Source organism: Triticum urartu, chromosome 4, assembly GCF_003073215.2.
Source record: "Triticum urartu cultivar G1812 chromosome 4, Tu2.1, whole genome shotgun sequence".
Classification (NCBI taxonomy): Eukaryota; Viridiplantae; Streptophyta; class Magnoliopsida; order Poales; family Poaceae; genus Triticum; species Triticum urartu.
Window position 1 is genome coordinate 46,965,801 of NC_053025.1, and position 17,593 is coordinate 46,983,393.

The 17,593-nt window shown below is 45.0% G+C and overlaps 1 protein-coding gene across 1 annotated transcript; it reads left to right on the forward strand.

The window, feature by feature from the left end:
• The first annotated feature begins 4 nt into the window (after positions 1-4).
• LOC125554584 (formin-like protein 20) lies at positions 5-17,593 on the forward strand. The gene is made up of 4 exons (XM_048718100.1): positions 5-184; positions 464-595; positions 15,475-16,057; positions 16,633-17,593. Exons 1-4 carry the CDS (start codon positions 5-7, stop codon positions 16,728-16,730), a joined length of 993 nt encoding a protein of 330 aa, XP_048574057.1. The 3' UTR covers positions 16,731-17,593.

The following is a 17,593-nucleotide window of genomic DNA, read 5'->3' on the forward strand; positions in this document are numbered from 1 at the left end:
GTCGATGGTGTCAGAGCTCTTAACCTCAAGGAGGATGGTCTTGCCGGGGCTTCGCTTCACAAACCACCCTGACAAGGATCTTGCCGGGAGCCCAGCTTGTGGCCTTCTTCGGTCGTCTCGTATTTGCCTCCAGATGTCCCCGTCAGACCTTGCCACAGGTGAGGCTGTAACCGCCCGTGCACAAGTATGGGGTACTAAAAGGCCCAAACTTTAGTACTCTGACACCCAACTTCGTCCGCTTCATCGACGTCATTATCGCCAATACCGGTGGCAAGATACCTCTCAGAAGCTTGGTACGTTACACCTACCTACTACTACATATCAGCATGTTTTGGGGCAAAATGATTGTACTTTCTACAGGGGTTGGGGGCGATGCCCCCCTCCATCCTGGAACTACAAGTAGCTCTACATTAATGTCCCCTGCACTAACTAACAATAGATCTCAATGATGCATACTGTGCAGATCGACCACTCCAAGGTGGAGAACTTCGGAGGCCACGACAGAATGAGCATATTGTCGAGGGTGTACTTGAAAAAGGCAGTGGGCGATAAGGCGCGCATCTACGTGTTCAACCACGACGAGTCGGACGTCAAGGTTACGCACCTGAACGCGTACCACACAGGGGCGGAGCCAGGATTTGGGTATAGGAGGGGCCAAGTGAAGTAGATTGAAAAAAAATCTAGTACAAAAGATAATTATAAAGAACAAGGTTGAGAACTTGCACATTAGTCTCGTTAACAATTTCAGTATGTCAAGAATTCAAAGAAATCAGCTTAGAAAACGAATTAGTTTTAATGGTGTTTGGCATCATATTTTCTCTTCATAGTTGATGAATTTCAGTTTTTTAAGTAACTCGCTTAGAAAACAAATTAATCTTAATGGTGTTTGGCACCGCCTTTTCTATTCATAGTTGAGGAATTTCAGTGTCAGAAATTAACTGTACAGTATGTAGTTGACATACGAAAATTTTGCATCACAGATAGGAACTCGTACAAGAGAATTTGCATCAAGAGAATCTGGCAACTCCGCAAATAAAATCCGATGTATAAATTTAATATACAAGATATAAATTCTTGATAGCATATAAAAAACAAGTAAAATCTGATGTATACTTTCAACACTAATACGTGATGAGAATTGAGAGAGATAAGTATAGTGTTAACCTGCTAGTTCGTTAGCTGAAGCAATGAAATAGGTTGCGTCGCAGCCGTACGAATCAGATCATGAGCGGTGGAGGAGAGAGATCAGAGGGAGATGGGCACATGAGACACGACGGCGGCAAGGGCACGCGGGGCGGCAGCGGCAGCGGTGCGCTAATCTGACCCAGGTAGACCTAATCATGCATGAGAGAAAGCAGATACACTGCTCCAAGAGATACGATCGGCTTTTTCGCTAATCCGGACGCTAGTTGGCTTTTATTATGGGCTTTTTTATCCTTTGTAATGTGCTCTCGTCGTGCACAACGGTTTGAAGTATCGGTCCATGGTTGGTGGGGGGGGGGGGGGGGGGGGGGGGGGGGGGGGGGGGGGGGGGCGTCCCTGCTCGTCCCTCCCTGGCTCCCCCACTGGTACCACATGCGGTCAGCCAAGATCAACACAAGCGTCGATCAATATTAATCAGATGATCCCTGCTCGTCCCTCCCTGGCTCCCCCACTGGTACCACATGCGGTCAGCCAAGATCAACACAAGCGTCGATCAATATTAATCAGATGATCCCTGCTCGTCCCTCCCTGGCTCCCCCACTGGTACCACATGCGGTCAGCCAAGATCAACACAAGCGTCGATCAATATTAATCAGATGATCCCTGCTCGTCCCTCCCTGGCTCCCCCACTGGTACCACATGCGGTCAGCCAAGATCAACACAAGCGTCGATCAATATTAATCAGATGATCAACGCGGAAGATAATTGTACAATTGTGGAGTAGGTAGTATCTAATAACAGACTTGAGGTGTCTTGATATGAGATGCTAGATGGGCATTTTTTTCTTTGTGAATACGCGTCGTTGCCTATCATTTCATTAATAGGTGGATAGAACATACTGGTGCCGCTCGATGGGGTGTACACAAATCAGCGTCCCCAGGAGCGCATATTTAAGGTTGCTCAGTCTTAGTACATTTGTTTTAGACTATATGGATTAGTAGTGCTAGTCCTTTGGCTCCAACCCGTGCATAAAGCCGAGCCTCCTCCTTGATGCTGCAGACGAGCTCGTCGATAGATGGTCGGAGGTTATCGAAGAGAGCGGCGTTGCGATGCTTCCAGATACTCCATCATGTGTTGATGTTTCATAGCCACATCAAAGTAGGATCGCAGGCACTGATTGGATTTTAGAGCTAGCACACAAATTGTTGTGCCATAACCTTTTACTTGAACTATAAGATTGCCTACACCCCAAAAAATGCATTGCATACATACATACATACATACACTAGAGAGTAGTACCAATGGCGAATACGAAATTTTTGTTGGGATTTTTTGCCATGTTTTTATTGGGCAGTTTCCTCTTTTTATTTTTATTTTCATTGTTTATTTTTCTGCTTCTTATATGTGATTCCATGAGCAACACACATCCCAAGCAATAATGAACGTCAACAACTTTGGTTTTTTGGTTTCTTATTTGATTGTGGGTACGTACACCAGCTTTGTAGTCTACTAATCCTCCCAAGAAAAACATCGGCATGAAAAATATAATCTCGCAACCAAGTCCCTAATATTTTGCAGCCAGCACCCTAAAGTTTTTGTTTCTTTACAAACAAGGCCAACCGCATTTGCAGCAGTAGTATAATACAACAATACAAATCACTCCTCAGCCATGCCTTCTCTTTTGTGCATCATCCGGTGACACATTACTTTTGCAAAATATGTAGCTGTGTTTTTTCTAATGAAAAATCTAACTGACTGTAGCGACATATATAGAGCTCTTCAGCCAATTAATAGGTTCAGTGTAAAGAAAAACTTCAGCAGCATGAACATATATAAAGCTCTCCAGCCAGTTAAAAGGTTTAGTGTACAGAAAAAGTTTAGCAGCAACAACAACAATAGCATAGCAGCAATAATGGTAGCATAGCAGCAGTTGGAACGACCGTACTAATATGCATAATTTCAGTGTGAAGTCAAACAACAACAGTAGTATAGCAGCAATAACAATAGCATAGCAGCATCAGTGCTAGTACAACAGTAGCAACAATTTAAACACAAATTCAGACAGCTTAGAAACAACACAAGTTTATACCTAAGTTAAAGAGTTGACTATTGAATTGGAACTCATGTTTACATTCGTATCCACCTATGTAAACCCTAGTTACATACTAGTGTTGTTTACATATATATGGACATGTCTCTCAAGTAATGTACAACATATTGTCTTCTCATTATTATTAACTAGCTTATCTTTCAACTTCTTTGCTAGCTAGTCAAGTTGGAATCCTTGATAGATGTTTTTTTACTGTGGGAGCTTGTGTTTGGTGTAATCCCCGTGTTTTGTTGGGATGGTGGTGGCGAAGCCCTTAGTCATGGCATCCAATGCCTCCCGTGTTTCTCTCCTGGTGGGTGCACACCTTCCTCTTCCTACAAATCTTGATCCAGTTCCTCATCCCCATGTTCCGCCTCCTCTCCATCTGCCCTTAGTTGCCTCATATACTCCCTCTGTTCCTAAATAAAAGACGTTTTGGCAGTTTAATTTAAACTACCAAAACGTCTTATATTTAGGAGCGGGCATCGAGACCCAAAGCTGAGCCATGTAGTTCCGATGATGCACTGCCCCGTAATAGCGCCGGTCGATGCTGTCATGTCATGGTCACCATGGCTTGTGGGTCTGATCTCCCCTCTTGTGGTACCCTTTCTCTTGATCTGACCTTCTTTCTTTGAAGAAAGAAATCTTGGGATGGTTCTACTCAAACGGATGGTTTTTATTTCTTGTGATGTAGTACATGGTTCTACTTAATTAGGGGACATCCATGGAGGCAGGTAAAGATGAAATGAACAGCAAGCTAGCTAGCTTGATCTGGATGTAGGTACATTCCTGTTGAGGATGGATTAGATGTTTGTTAAAAGTTTAAAGTATTGGGATGTAGATCCAGGTATGGCATATTCAAATATGCCATCTTATGAAACATTTGGAGTAGATAGGCACCATCAAGGAGTAGAAATCAAGTATATCCTAATTAAACCAATCGGTATGAGTGGTTAGCTATCTAAAAAACAAGTTTATCCTGATTAAGGTTTTGAAAAAAAAACATGCAGGCGTCTATCAAGTTTACACAAGATGGTGAATATAGAAATACTAGGTTGCAGTCTCTAAATGAGGCGGGGTCTGCAGTCACAACTCTTACTTCAGCCATACAAAATAAAGCCACATTTACCGAAGTAACAATAGATTTGCACGTGTTTGATTATCATCTTATTCGGATAATCAAGGTAGAGAAAAGGATTTAAGATATCAGTAGCTATGAAAGTGGTTTTTGTTTCTGTTTCGGTGCTTGTTTCTCTTTAATCCGGTACCTACCAGTACCAACAGCAACCAAAGGTCCAACTTGTGTTTATGCTTCAATTATACACAATACTTATTCTCCACCAAGGTTGAGATATTTGTATTCTAAATATAAATATTAGTCACACCAAACACAAGCTCCCACGGTAAAAGAAAAAAAAGGTCTATCAAGGGTTCCAACTCGACTAGCAAGGAAGTTGAAAGATGAGCTAGTCAATAATAATGAGGAGACAACATGTTGTACATAACTTGAGAGACATGTCACATATGTAAACAATACTAGTATGTAGCCAGGGTTACATGCGTAGATACTAATGTAAACATGAGTGCCAATTCAATAGTCAACTCATAAACTGAAGTATAAACTTGTGTTGTTTCTAAGCTATCCGAATTTGTGTTTAAACTACTGTGTTATACTAGCACTGATGCTGCTATGCTACTGTTGTTGCTGTTGCTGCTATACTACCGTTGTTGTTTGACTTTACACTGAATTTATGTATAAATTAGTATTGTAATTGCTATACTACTGTCGCTATGCTACAATTGATGCTGCTATACCACTGTTGTTGTTGTTGCTGAACTTTTTCTTTACACTTAACCTATTAAGAAGAGCTCTATATATGTTGTTGCTGTTGAACTTTTTCTTTACATTGAACCTATTACCTAGCTAAAGAGATCTATATATGTGGCTATAGATACAGTTAATTAGATTCTTTCATTAGGAAAACACAGCTACATATTTTACAAAAGTAATGTGTTACCAGAAGATGCACAGAAGAGAAAGCAGGGCTGTGGAGCAATTTTTAGTGTCGTATTATACTACTATTGTAGATGCGATTCACCGTTCCCAACACGTTATGCTACCAAAATTTTTGGTGAAAATTCTCGTAACTGTCAAAATTTTGGCCTTGTTCGTAAGGAAACGAAAACTTTAGGGTGCTGGCTACAAAATATTAGGGACCTTCTTGGGTGATTATATTTTCCTTGTGGATGTTTTTCTTGGGAGGATTGGTACTAGACTACAAAGCTGGTATTTCACCGCTATAAAAATCAATGTGACTGAATACCCGTACAATCACATAAACAATTTGTAAGAGCTCTAGACTAAAATAAAACAAATGTGTGGCAGAAGTCCTGCAATAATTCAAGTTGATGCGAGTGTATCGAACTCGGGAGGGACGCATTTGCACTAGTAGAAAAAGGGTCAAATGTGAAGCACATTAGTGCCGGTTTGAATTTGAGCCGGCACTAATGTGTGCATTAGTGCCGGTTCCAACGGCTAGCCGGCCGCTCTCATTAGTACCGATTCGTGGCGAACCTTTAGCACCTGTTCGTGCCACTAACCGGTACTAAAGTGAGTGGTAGCAGGATGTTGTCAGTCCGGGGCCCCTCCAGCACCTTTAGTACCGGGTCGTATCATGAACCGGTACTAAAGGTCGTCCTACATAGACCCTTCGTCCACCCGAGCTCGCTCTGTTCTTCCCCTTTCCCCTCTCCTCTCTGTTCTTTTCCCTCTTCCTCTCAAGCTCATCACACATTTTGCCCAAAATTTGTCAAGATTTGAAGGCCCCCATCCATTCAAATGATCACAAAGGTTAGCAACTTTGTCCTTTCATCTCTCATTGCTAGATTAGCTCGTGCAATGCTTTATATAGTGATTGATTTTTGAGTTTAGTAATTTGGGAGGAATTATATATATGTGCTAGTATTTGATTTATATGCAATTTGAGGTCAAAAATAACACTTAGTTTGCATATGTAGGTGTGGTTTACTTAGTACCTTCTAAATCTCCGTCGTAACCACCATCGATCGCTCGCAACGTCCCGTTGCCGGCACCACCTTGTGGTGAGCCTCTTGTTCATGAAGTTTTATATAAAAAATTGATGTTTGTGTGATTTGGATATATAGTTACTCGTATAATTATCTTACCCATACATTGTTTGTTATACATAGTGCCATGGTTTTGATATCCGTCCCCGTCGGCCCTCGTCCGAGTTATGATTTGGATGTGGTATATTCTCTTTTAAAACTATTCATTGCATTTCGTGTTTATGACAAATTATGCCCATCAAGTTGACATAGATATTTGTATGTAGGAGGTAGTTGAACCGGAAATTCCAACCGACCCTATTGTCAAGAGGTTAAATTTAGTTGAAAGAGAAAACGAGAATTTGAAGGAAAAATTGAAAAAAATTGAGGGGGAGAAGATGGAATTGGAGTTGCATGTTGCCGATGTCGTCGATGATCACAAGATTAAGATGGAGAAAATGTGCTTGAAGATTAGAAAGATTAGAAAATAAGCCATTCATAGTGAGGCTTGGTATCATTATGCTGTTGGATCAATTGTTACCTTAGTTGCGATCTTGATCGCATTTGTTGTTGCATTTAAATTCTTTAGCTAGAGAGTTATTTGTTTGTTGCATTTAAGTGTTGTATGATCTTTATGTATGAACTTTATGTATTGTATTAATTTGGTGTTTTCGGTGCTGTGTATTGAAGATGAGCCGGCAATGGATCTACGATGACCGATGCTCTCCCGAGTTCATTAATGGCGTGCGTACTTTTCTGCTTGCGGCTGAGGCAAACAAGCGGGCGGATGGTTTTATGCCTTGTCCATGTGCTGGCTGTAAGAATGGTCACAATTACTCTACGTCAAGAACCATTCACGTCCACCTGTTTGAGTCCGGTTTTATGCCCCACTATAATGTTTGGACCAAGCATGGAGAAAGAGGGGTTATGATGGAAGACAATGAAGAAGAAGAGGACGACGACAGCTATCCTGGCCATGGGTTCCCTGAATACGATGATACAACAATGAGGGAAGAAGCTGAGCCGGTAATGCGGGAAGAAGCTGAGCCGGCAATGCGGGAAGAAGCTGAAGAAGAGGCATCGGATGAGCCCGTTGATGATCTAGGTCGGGCCATTACCGATGCAAAGAGAAACTGCGCAAGTGATTTGGAGAAGAAGTTGCAGCGCATGTTAGAGGATCACAAAAAATTGTTGTACCCGAATTGCGTAGGTGACAAGAAAAAGCTGGGCACCACACTGGAATTGCTACAATGGAAGGCAGAGAATGGTGTATCTGACAAGGGATTTGGAAAGTTGCCGGTAATGATAAAGAATATGCTTCCAAAGGACAACGAATTGCCCAAGAGTACGTACGAAGCAAAGAAGGTTGTCTGCCCTCTAGGGTTAGAGGTGCAGAAGATACATGCATTCCCTAATGATTGCATCCTCTACCGCGGTGAGTATGAGGATTTGAACGCTTGCCCAGTATGCGGTGCATTGCACTATACGATCAGCCGCGATGACCCTGGTGATGTCAAGAGCGAGCGCCCCAGGAATAAGATTCCTGCCAAGGTGATGTCGTATGCTCCTATAATACCACGGTTGAAACGTTTGTTCCAAAACAAAGAGCATGCCAAGGCGATGCGATGGCACAGAGAAGACCGTAAGAAAGACGGAAAGTTGAGAGTACCCGCTGACGGGTCGTAGTGGAGAAAAATCAAAAGAAAGTACGGGAAGGAGTTTGCAGATGACGCAAGGAACGTATGGTTTGGTCTAAGCGCAGATGGCATTAATCCTTTTGGGGAGCAGAGCAGCAACCATAGCACCTGGCATGTGACTCTATGTTTGTATAACCTTCCTCCTTGGTTGTGCATGAAGCGGAAGTTCATTATGATGCCAGTGCTGATCCAAGGCCCTAAGCAACCCGGCAACGACATTGATGTGTACCTAAGGCCATTAGTTGAAGAACTCTTACAATTGTGGAATGGAACAGGTGTACGTGCGTGGGATGAGCACATGTGGGAAGAATTTGACCTAAAGGCATTCCTGTTCGTGGCCATCAATGATTGGCCTGCTCTCAGTAACCTTTCAGGACAGACAAACAAGGGATACCGTGCATGCACGCACTGTTTGGACGATACCAACAGTATATATTTGGCTAATTGTAAGAAGAATGTGTACCTGGGACATCGTCGATTTCTTCCGATCAGGCATCCCGTAAGAAAGAAAGGCAAGAATTTCAAAGGTGAGGCGGATCACCGGACGAAGCCTCGCCACCGTACTGGTGCTGATGTACATGATATGGTCAAGGATTTTAAGGTGGTCTTTGGAAAGGGTCCTGGTGGACAACCTGTTCCGAATGACGCTGACGGACGCGCACCCATGTGGAAGAAGAAATCTATATTTTGGGACCTACCCTATTGGAAAGACCTAGAGGTCCGCTCCGCAATCGACGTGATGCACGTGACGAAGAATCTTTGTGTGACCCTGCTTGGCTTCTTGGGCGTGTATGGGAAGACAAAAGATACACCTGAGGCACGGGAGGACCAGCAACGTATGCACGGAAAAGACGACATACATCAGGGTCATGCAAGCTACGCTCTTACCAAAGAAGAGAAGGAAATCTTCTTTGAATGCCTGCTTAGTATTAATGTACCGTCTGGCTTCTCGTCGAATATAAAGGGAATAATAAACATGGCAGAGAAAAAGTTCCAGAACCTAAAGTCTCATGACTGCCACGTGATTATGATGCAACTGCTTCCGGTTGCATTGAGGGGGCTTCTACCGGAAAACGTTCGATTAGCCATTGTGAAGCTATGTGCATTCCTCAATGCAATCTCTCAGAAGGTAATCGATCCAGAAATCATATCAAGGTTAGAGAATGATTTGGTGCAATGTCTTGTCAGTTTCGAGTTGGTGTTCCCACCATCCTTCTTCAATATCATGACGCACGTCCTAGTTCACCTATGTGAAGAGATTAACAGTTTTGGGTCCTGTATTTCTACACAATATGTTCCCCTTTGAGAGGTTCATGGAGTCTTAAAGAAATATGTTCATAACCGTGCTAGGCCAGAAGGAAGCATCTCCAAGGGCCATGAAAGAGGAGGTCATTGAGTTTTGTGTTGACTTTATTCCTGACCTTAAGCCGATTGGTGTTCCTGAATCGCGGCATGAGGGCAGACTTGGTGGAAAAGGCACGCTAGGAGGGGAACAAATTAATATGTATGGATGGAAATTCTCTCACTGAAGCACACTACACAGTTCTACAGAATTCCGCCTTGGTGGCTCCGTATATGGATGAACACAAGAATTTGCTATGCTCCAAACACCCGGAGCGGTCTGATCACTGGATTACACGTGAACAAACCAGGAGTTTCGCCAGCTGGTTGCAGACACGTACCATGCATGACGCCTCTATTGAAGATGACCTGTACTGGCTGTCCCAGTTACCATCTTCGAATATAATGACTTTCAAAGGGTACGAGATAAATGGTAATACATTTTACACAATCGCCCAAGATAAGAAGAGCACCAACCAAAACAGTGGTGTCCGCTTTGATGCAGAAACCAAGACGGGAAAGGAAACATATTATGGTTATATATAGGACATATGGGAACTTGACTATCGATGTGGTTTGAAGGTCCCTTTGTTTCGGTGCAAATGGGTCAATATGACACGAGGCGGGGTAACGGAAGACCCGCAGTACGGAATGACAATAGTGGATCTCAACAATCTTGCGTATGCAGACGAACCATTCGTCCTAGCCAATGATGTGGCACAGGTTTTCTATGTGAAGGACATGTCTACCAAGCCGAGAAAAAGAAAAGATAAGGAAGCGAATGCATCATACGATGAGCCAAAGCGGCACATAGTTTTTTCTGGGAAGAGAAACATCGTAGGAGTGGATGACAAGATAGACATGTCAGGAGATTATGAAAAGTTTGATGAAATTGCTCCATTCACAGTGAATATTGACCCGAGCATCCAGTTAAATGATGAAGATTTTCCATGGCTACGGCGCAAAGGGACACACGCGAAAAAAAAGTTTCACACCCAAAGATCTGGGATGTGATCGGCTTCACTATCATCACTTTCTTTTGTGTTTCACACCCAGGAGGGAATCTCTGTAATAGTTAGGGTAGCTAGTTATGTGTTTTGGCATTTGAAACGCGAAGAAATTTTATGTGCAAGCAAATTCTTTCATGCATTTACTGATTTTTTTCCAGCTAAATGACCCTGAAATTGAAAAGCATTTCAAATAAACTCAGAAAAGGTTGAAAGTTGGCATGGTATCATAATTTCACCCACATAGCTGTAGAGAGGGTTACTGCAAAAACTGGATGCACTTCGTATACAAAATGGACAATCTCTTTCGAAGTATCAGGGTTTCGGACGAAAATTCATCCGTTACAAAGGCATTTCATTTTTTAAATAACCTAAGCATTACCAAATTGAATATAATGATAAAACACACTAATATTAAACATAAAAAAAGAATCACTGAAAAATCTATTTTCAAAGTTAAGTTATTCACAAACTAGTGATTCACACAAATTTCAAATAATTCAAAATTTAAACTATTCAAATTTGTAAACTACCGGTACTAACAAAAAGTTTGTAATTTTTTGTACCTAAAGCAAAAATATTCACAAAGAAACTCTAAATAGAGCAAAAAAACTCAAAAATAAATAAAACAAAAATAAATAAATAAATAAATAAAGCAAACAAAATAAGAAAAAAAGCCCACCTACTGCGCCACAGCGGCCTGCATACGACTAGAAACCCAAGCTGTTGTTGGGCCAGGATGCAGGACCGCAAAGGCCCAGTAGGCCCAGAGGGCAGCACAGAACATTTAGGCCCAGTAGGCCTGCTTTGGAGAGGAGCTCGAGGAAGCTACCGCACTGGGGCTTATAAACCAGTGCGGACGCCCCTCGGCTAGCGAGATGGGACTAAACATTTCGCACCGCACCTGCGCCAGCGCACCCCCTTTAGTACCGGGTGGTGGCTCAAACCGGTACTAAAGGGGGGGGGGTCTTTAGTACCGGTTGGAGCCACCACCCGGTACTAAAGGGGTGCCGTTCCCGCCGCTTGGCCTGGTCAAAACAGACCTTTAGTACCGGTTGGTGGCTCCAACCGGTACTAAAGGTTGTTCTATATAAGAAAACACTTCAAAAAAATTGTCAGTTTCTCATCTCTCCCTCTGCTTCTTTCTCCTCTGCCCCGTCGCCGCCGCCCCTCGTCGCCGTCCCCGTCCCCGTCGTCCCCGTCGCCGCGCCGCGCCCCGTCGCCGCGCCCCGCCCCGTCCTCCCGTTGTCTCCGCCCGGCCCGTCGCCGCCCCGTCGCCGTCTCTGTCTCCGTCCCCGTCCCTGTCGCCACCCCCCGTCGTCGCGCCTCGCCAGTGAGCTCCTGCCCCGGCCGCCATGTACCACACACACACACAGACACACACAATCTTTCTGTTTTTTAGTTATAGAATTATTAGAAATGTTAGTTATATAGAAATATTAGTTATAGAATTATTATAAATGTTATTCAACAACCACAAGAATCATGAATGGCCCAAGTACGTCAAGGGAGGAAGGAAGACTCCAGTATTCGAGGGAACACTAGAGAAGCAAAGTGCTCATTGGGACGATTTCTTGAAATTCAAGGATTCGGAATTATCTAAGGAACGGTCGAGAATAAACAAGGCCAATGCCGCAAAAAAGGATAAGTTCCATAAGCTGGGGCCAGGTGGCTATGCAGTGGGAATGCCTAAGTGGGATAAGTCCGAGAAAGAGATGGAGGATGCAGGTGTCACTCCAGAAACATTGAGCAGGCCCCCCAGGTGCAGGACTTGGTTCTATGCGCATGGGAGGGAGTTGGACCCGAAGACAGGCAAAATTTCGAAGAAGGCATGTCTGGACGGAGCCAAAGATAAGCTACTTGTTGCAATAGAAGAGGCTCGATCGGGGGTGTTCCAGCCCAACAGAGAGAACGATGAGCTTGCGCGTGCCAGGGGAAATCTTGAACACCCGGGAAGAGCACGAGGCATGGGCGCTATTCCGTGGTATGAGGAGTTTTCGGACTGGAACGCCGACTACAGAACTCGTGCGAGAAAGAAGATTGCGGAGGAGAAGAAGAGGAAGATGGAGGAGGAGCAGAGGAAGCTAGACTATGAACGCCTTCAAGGCCTAGAATCAGCGCACGCGGACTTGGCAGTCAAATTCCAGCGGCAACAGGAGCAGATCGACTCACTTAGCCAGCAAAGGGGGTCTCAGCAGCTGCATCAGCTAGCGGATGATCCAGCATTGGATAGCACCGTCCCATCCATGCCAAGAAGCAGCGTGGGTTCCGCCCCGGGCGACGCATTGCTGGATAGCTACCCAGTGGATGACATCATGAAGAACACTAACTGCGAGCTACACTTCAAAATGAAGAACATATCCATGAAGGTGGCGGACGCCCTTGCTTTTACAAATCCCCCCGAGGCAACCTTCCATTGCAACCCGATTCCAATGGGCTATGCTCGTGTCTTGGTTGATGAGGTGGTGGACCAATATTCGGGGCTAGAGCTTGACATTCCTGGAGGTGACGATGAGCACACACCGGGAGAGGCCAACCATCGTATCATTCTATGGAGAAAGGATTGCATCATCTTTCAAAGGCCACCGACACCGCGTCATCCGACTCCTCGTCGAAGTCCGCCACCGAGTCAGCAGACTCCCGCTCCTCCAAGTCCACCAACGCGTCAGGCCACTCCTCCTCCAAGTCCGGCACAACTTCAGGCCACTCCTCCTCCTCCAAGTCCGGCAAAGCGTCAGGCCACTCCTCCTCCAAGTCCGGCACAGCTTCAGGCCACTCCTCCTCCAAGTCCGGCACAGCTTCAGGCCACTCCTCCTCCAACTCAGCCACGTCAGCCGTCTTCGCCGCCTCAACAATCACGGAAGAGAGCCGCCTCAGCTATGGTGCGTAGCGGTACAAGTCGAGGTAGTACTGGAGGTACAGGCGGAGGCAAGCGATTTCAATATGGTCCAAGCCTCGCGCCTCTTCCGCAGAGACCTTACGACAAGTCCGAGGAGGAAAACGTAGCCATATCGAAGGCCGAGGTGGAAGCCCATTTTGCACCGAAACCGCCACCGCCGCCAAGGGAGAAAGTGCCTGAGGAAAAGATTGACCACTTCATTCGTATGGCTAGAGCACCAGCTCCCAAGCCTATTGACACAGACTATGAGCGCCACATCAAGAAGTTAAATCGAGCACATCTATAGAAAGAGGCGAGCTCGAGCTCGAGCAAATCAGCTGGCAAAAGGAGCGGTAAAACCGTTCCTCAGCTGGGAGAACAGGCGGCGCAATCAATCCCCCCGCTTGTTGTGCCAACAACACATGAGAGTAGGCGCGCCCAATATTATTGTGGGCAAATCGTTAACGTTCCCGGGCTGGGTGATGTGGTAATAACCGAGGAGCATATTGAGCAGGCTAAAACGCTCATGATCACTGTTGGACAACTCCTCGATATCGAGCCCATGTCTCCGACTAGAGAGGAGGAAATAAAACAAAAATATGTCCGGGGCCAACCTTTGGTCGAGCCAGACGAGGTCAAGAAGCTCCCAACGAGAATGTATGAATTGCATCAATGGTACATGGACATTACCAAGATTTTCAATCGAGAGTCCCTCATGATGAATGTCAAGAAGGATCATTATTACAATGAGAAAGCTGTGTCCGTTGAGTATTCAGAACTATTTCAGCTATACAATCAAGACGCACTCGACAAATCTATCGCCAGTTGCTATTGTCTGTAAGTGATTTCTTTCTGTAATTTAAGTCTCAAGCTAGCTGTAGTGATCATTTTGATCAATCATTACCTGTAATTATCCTCACTATATTCTTTTCTGTGGTATTATGCAGGATGAAGATTTATGAAATGAAAAAAGGTGGACGCTATGGCATTGGGTTCGTTGACCCAAATACCATTAATGAATACACATGGAAATTAGATCCATATTACGAAAAAAATGTAGAGGAAAGCATGCTAGAGTTCTTCAAGCGCCTCAAATACAATGAAGATATACTACTTCCTTACATCTTCGAGCGAGTCACACTGTCTTGTACTACAAATTCTGTTTTTACCTACTAGCTAGCTACATGTTTTTGCTTACATATGCCCGCTTAATTAAGACATGCAAACGTGTGTGCATACAGATTTCACTGGATCTTGTTAATCATTAAAGTTGATGAAGGAACAGTTGAAGTACTAGACTCACTACTTAAGAAACCAACTGACTACACCATCGTGAAGGGGATGGTCAACAAGTAATTTCAATCATTATTAACTATATCTCGGCCTATTTAATTAGTTCGTCATTTCCTGATAACAACTATTTAATAACCCCTTTATTCATTTTCTTTGTCGGCGGGCAGGGCTTGGGCAAAGTTCATCAGGGCCACTCCAGGCCCATGGAAACAAAATCTGAAATGGTATCGACCCCAGGTAAGTAATTAAGTAGTACTAGCTAGCTGCCATCTCTTTAATTATCATGCTTCATTAATTATTATCTGATCAAATTCCATTCTCGTAAAGGCCCTGAAGCAGGCGCCGAGGAATAATCTGTGTGCATACTACGTTTGCGAGAACATTCGTATGATGGCGTCCGAAAGGAGCAGATCTCAAAGACAGGAGTGGGTACGTTTGTCAGAACACTATTCACAATTTTTACACCATTATCGATATCTAGTCACACAACTAATACACATGCATATTGATCTCCTTCTTAACAGTTTAAAGAGGTGCGGGAGAAGCTCCTACCAGAGGACCGCATAGAAGCAATTCAAGAGGAAATAGCGGGATTTTTGCTCGACCAGGTCATAGATCCCAAAGGAGAATACTATTACCCGCTACCGCCCTCATGAACCACTTTCAATTGTTATCGTGCTCCGAAGGCACCAATTAAGCTAATGCCATTGGCTCCGAAGGCACCAATTAGGAGAAATTATAGATAGCTAGCTAATTGTATATATATATATATATATATATATATATATACATGTGTGTATATATGTGTGAATTAATTAATGATGGTTGTGAGACATTCGATATATATAATAACACTATTCTGATTCTGGGATCAAAATAGTTATTTGGATCACGGCAGCCCTATATAGGGCCCGATGAGGTGTTCCTGAGATTAAGAGCAACACTAGACCGGCCCATTAGCACATCACCGAACGGCCTAATAACCCGGCGACGACCTTCCCTCTGAACGCTATCTCTAACCTCCCACGATTCCACCATCCTCCTCCGGTAGCGCCGCCGCCGTCCACCGGCCTCGTCCTGCCCACCTTACGTCGGTCTCCTCCTACGAAACCGCCGCCGCCCGTCTCCCACGGAACCGCCGCCGGCCTCATCCCGTGGCCCTGCAGCCGCCCTTTTGCTGCGGCCACGCGCCTTCCTCCTGCCGCGGCCTTGCCCCCGGTCTTCTCCAGCGGCCGCGCACCGTCCTCCTGCCGTTGCCCCGCCCCGATCTCCTCCCGCGGACGCGCCTCCGCCGACCCCCAACAGGATCCCGTACCTCCACCACCCCCAAGATCCTACGCCGCTGGGCGGGATCCGACGCCCCGCATCCATGTCCCGGCGATCCCAAGCACGCCGCCTGCCGCGTGCACTCGACATGACACCTCCTGCCTCCCCACGTCGCCGCCTACACCGCAATCACACATCACTCCGGCCGGGATCCGTGGCGCAGTCCAACCTCGTCCGTGCGTGCAGTCCCTCCTTGTCTGCTCGCTTGACAGCAGAGGTGAGATCTCCCTCTCTGCCCCCTCCTCCACCTCATGACCTCCTTGCAGACAATTCACCGAGGGCTGGCAGTTCAATTTGCTCCAGCAATTCTATTTTATCATGTGCATCACCGAGATGAATATGTCTGTGTTTCGTTTAGTATACATTGAGTAAGTTCGGTATTGTTTTTTCAATTCGCTCCAGCACTCCTAGTATTTTCAATTTGGCGTGTATATGTACATTGAGAAAGTTAAGTATTGTCGTGCTCGACAATGGCCATGAAGAGCTAAGTAACTTTGTCTAATTATCTATATGGGTGCATATGTTGTGTTTGTTGAAACGCTGCCACACACAAGAATACTAGTTCCATCAGTTTCAAGTACGTGTGATGTGGTCCTCTGTTTGTTTATTCTTCCGGGAAATTCTTGCAGTGTTCTACATTCCCTTGTTTATTGTAGTGGGGCATGCACTGCTTGTTCCATGAAAAAAATCTGTAGCTAGCTGCTGGTGCACCTACTCTCTCGCCGGGACGACTGGCTGATGTGTGTCTATCACTAGGTGCTAATTCTCTATCTATTTGATTCTGATCCGCAGCAAATACTGCTTCCAAAAATATGCAGAAGGAGCTCCGGATTTTGATGTCTGAAGTTCAGCTGTACCATGGAGACTACTGCGGCCGTTCGAAACACTAGCAGGCGACGTGCTAACCAGCTGCAGGTCACTGTCTCCTCGAGTTGCAGGTCGCGCCCTTTACCCATCAGCGTCGTCGCATGCGCCCTACTTAATATTCTACGGCTGAATATTATCGTAACAGTCTTCTTCAACCCATTGTTTTTCTTCAAAAAGGTTCAGAGTTCTATTGGGTTAGAAGCCACAGGAGAGCAATTACATTTGTGTTTGCTTTTCAGTAAATATTCTAGGGCTGAATGTTATCCTAACAGTCGTTCAAACCATGGTTTTTCTTCAGAAGGTTCAGAGTTCTATTGGGTTAGAAACACGTACAGTTTGCCAGCTTGTTTCAGGTCGTCTAAATCTGGAGTTCTGGACTATTTGATCTACCGGGTTGCCTGCGCCGGCCGTCGAAGCCTACCGAGGTGGTGCCCCACTACTGCCAGCGTCTCCCTGCACCCCTCCTCGACACCACAAGGACGACAGAGATATCAAGTTGTTGCTCTTGCTCTTCAACTACATCTTTAGGTTCACAAAAGTTCAGCTTGGCGCGGGATGAAAGTTCAGCTGGTGGGGCCCTGGCAACAGCAACGTTTCGCTGTGCGGTGTAGGCTACGGTGGCAGCACCATTTTAATTTATGTGTTTCTACTACTGCCAACAGAGGAGAAGAATGGCCAGCACCGAGCTACTACTGCTACTGCTTGTTTTTGCTTGCACAGCCAATTTGGGCGTTACCAGGAACATGACAAAGCGAGAAAATTATGGAGTGATAGAGATAAAAGAGTAGTGTGCCTACGTGGTGTGGATATGAAACGTGTGGTGTGTGAGAGGATAAGGAATGTGTGTTACTATTCAGTGATAAAATAACTTGTGGTTCAGAGAAAA

What these genes read in the sequence shown, in the direction of transcription:
- LOC125554584 (XM_048718100.1), top strand. Translation starts at nt 5, where the DNA reads ATGGTGTCAGAGCTCTTAACCTCAAGGAGGATGGTCTTGCCGGGGCTT. An exon ending in ACGACGAGTCGGACGTCAAG is followed by an intron (nt 596 to 15,474) that starts GTTACGCACCTG and finishes CCGGCCCATTAG; the next exon opens with CACATCACCGAACGGCCTAA. An exon ending in CTGCTCGCTTGACAGCAGAG is followed by an intron (nt 16,058 to 16,632) that starts GTGAGATCTCCC and finishes TCTGATCCGCAG; the next exon opens with CAAATACTGCTTCCAAAAAT.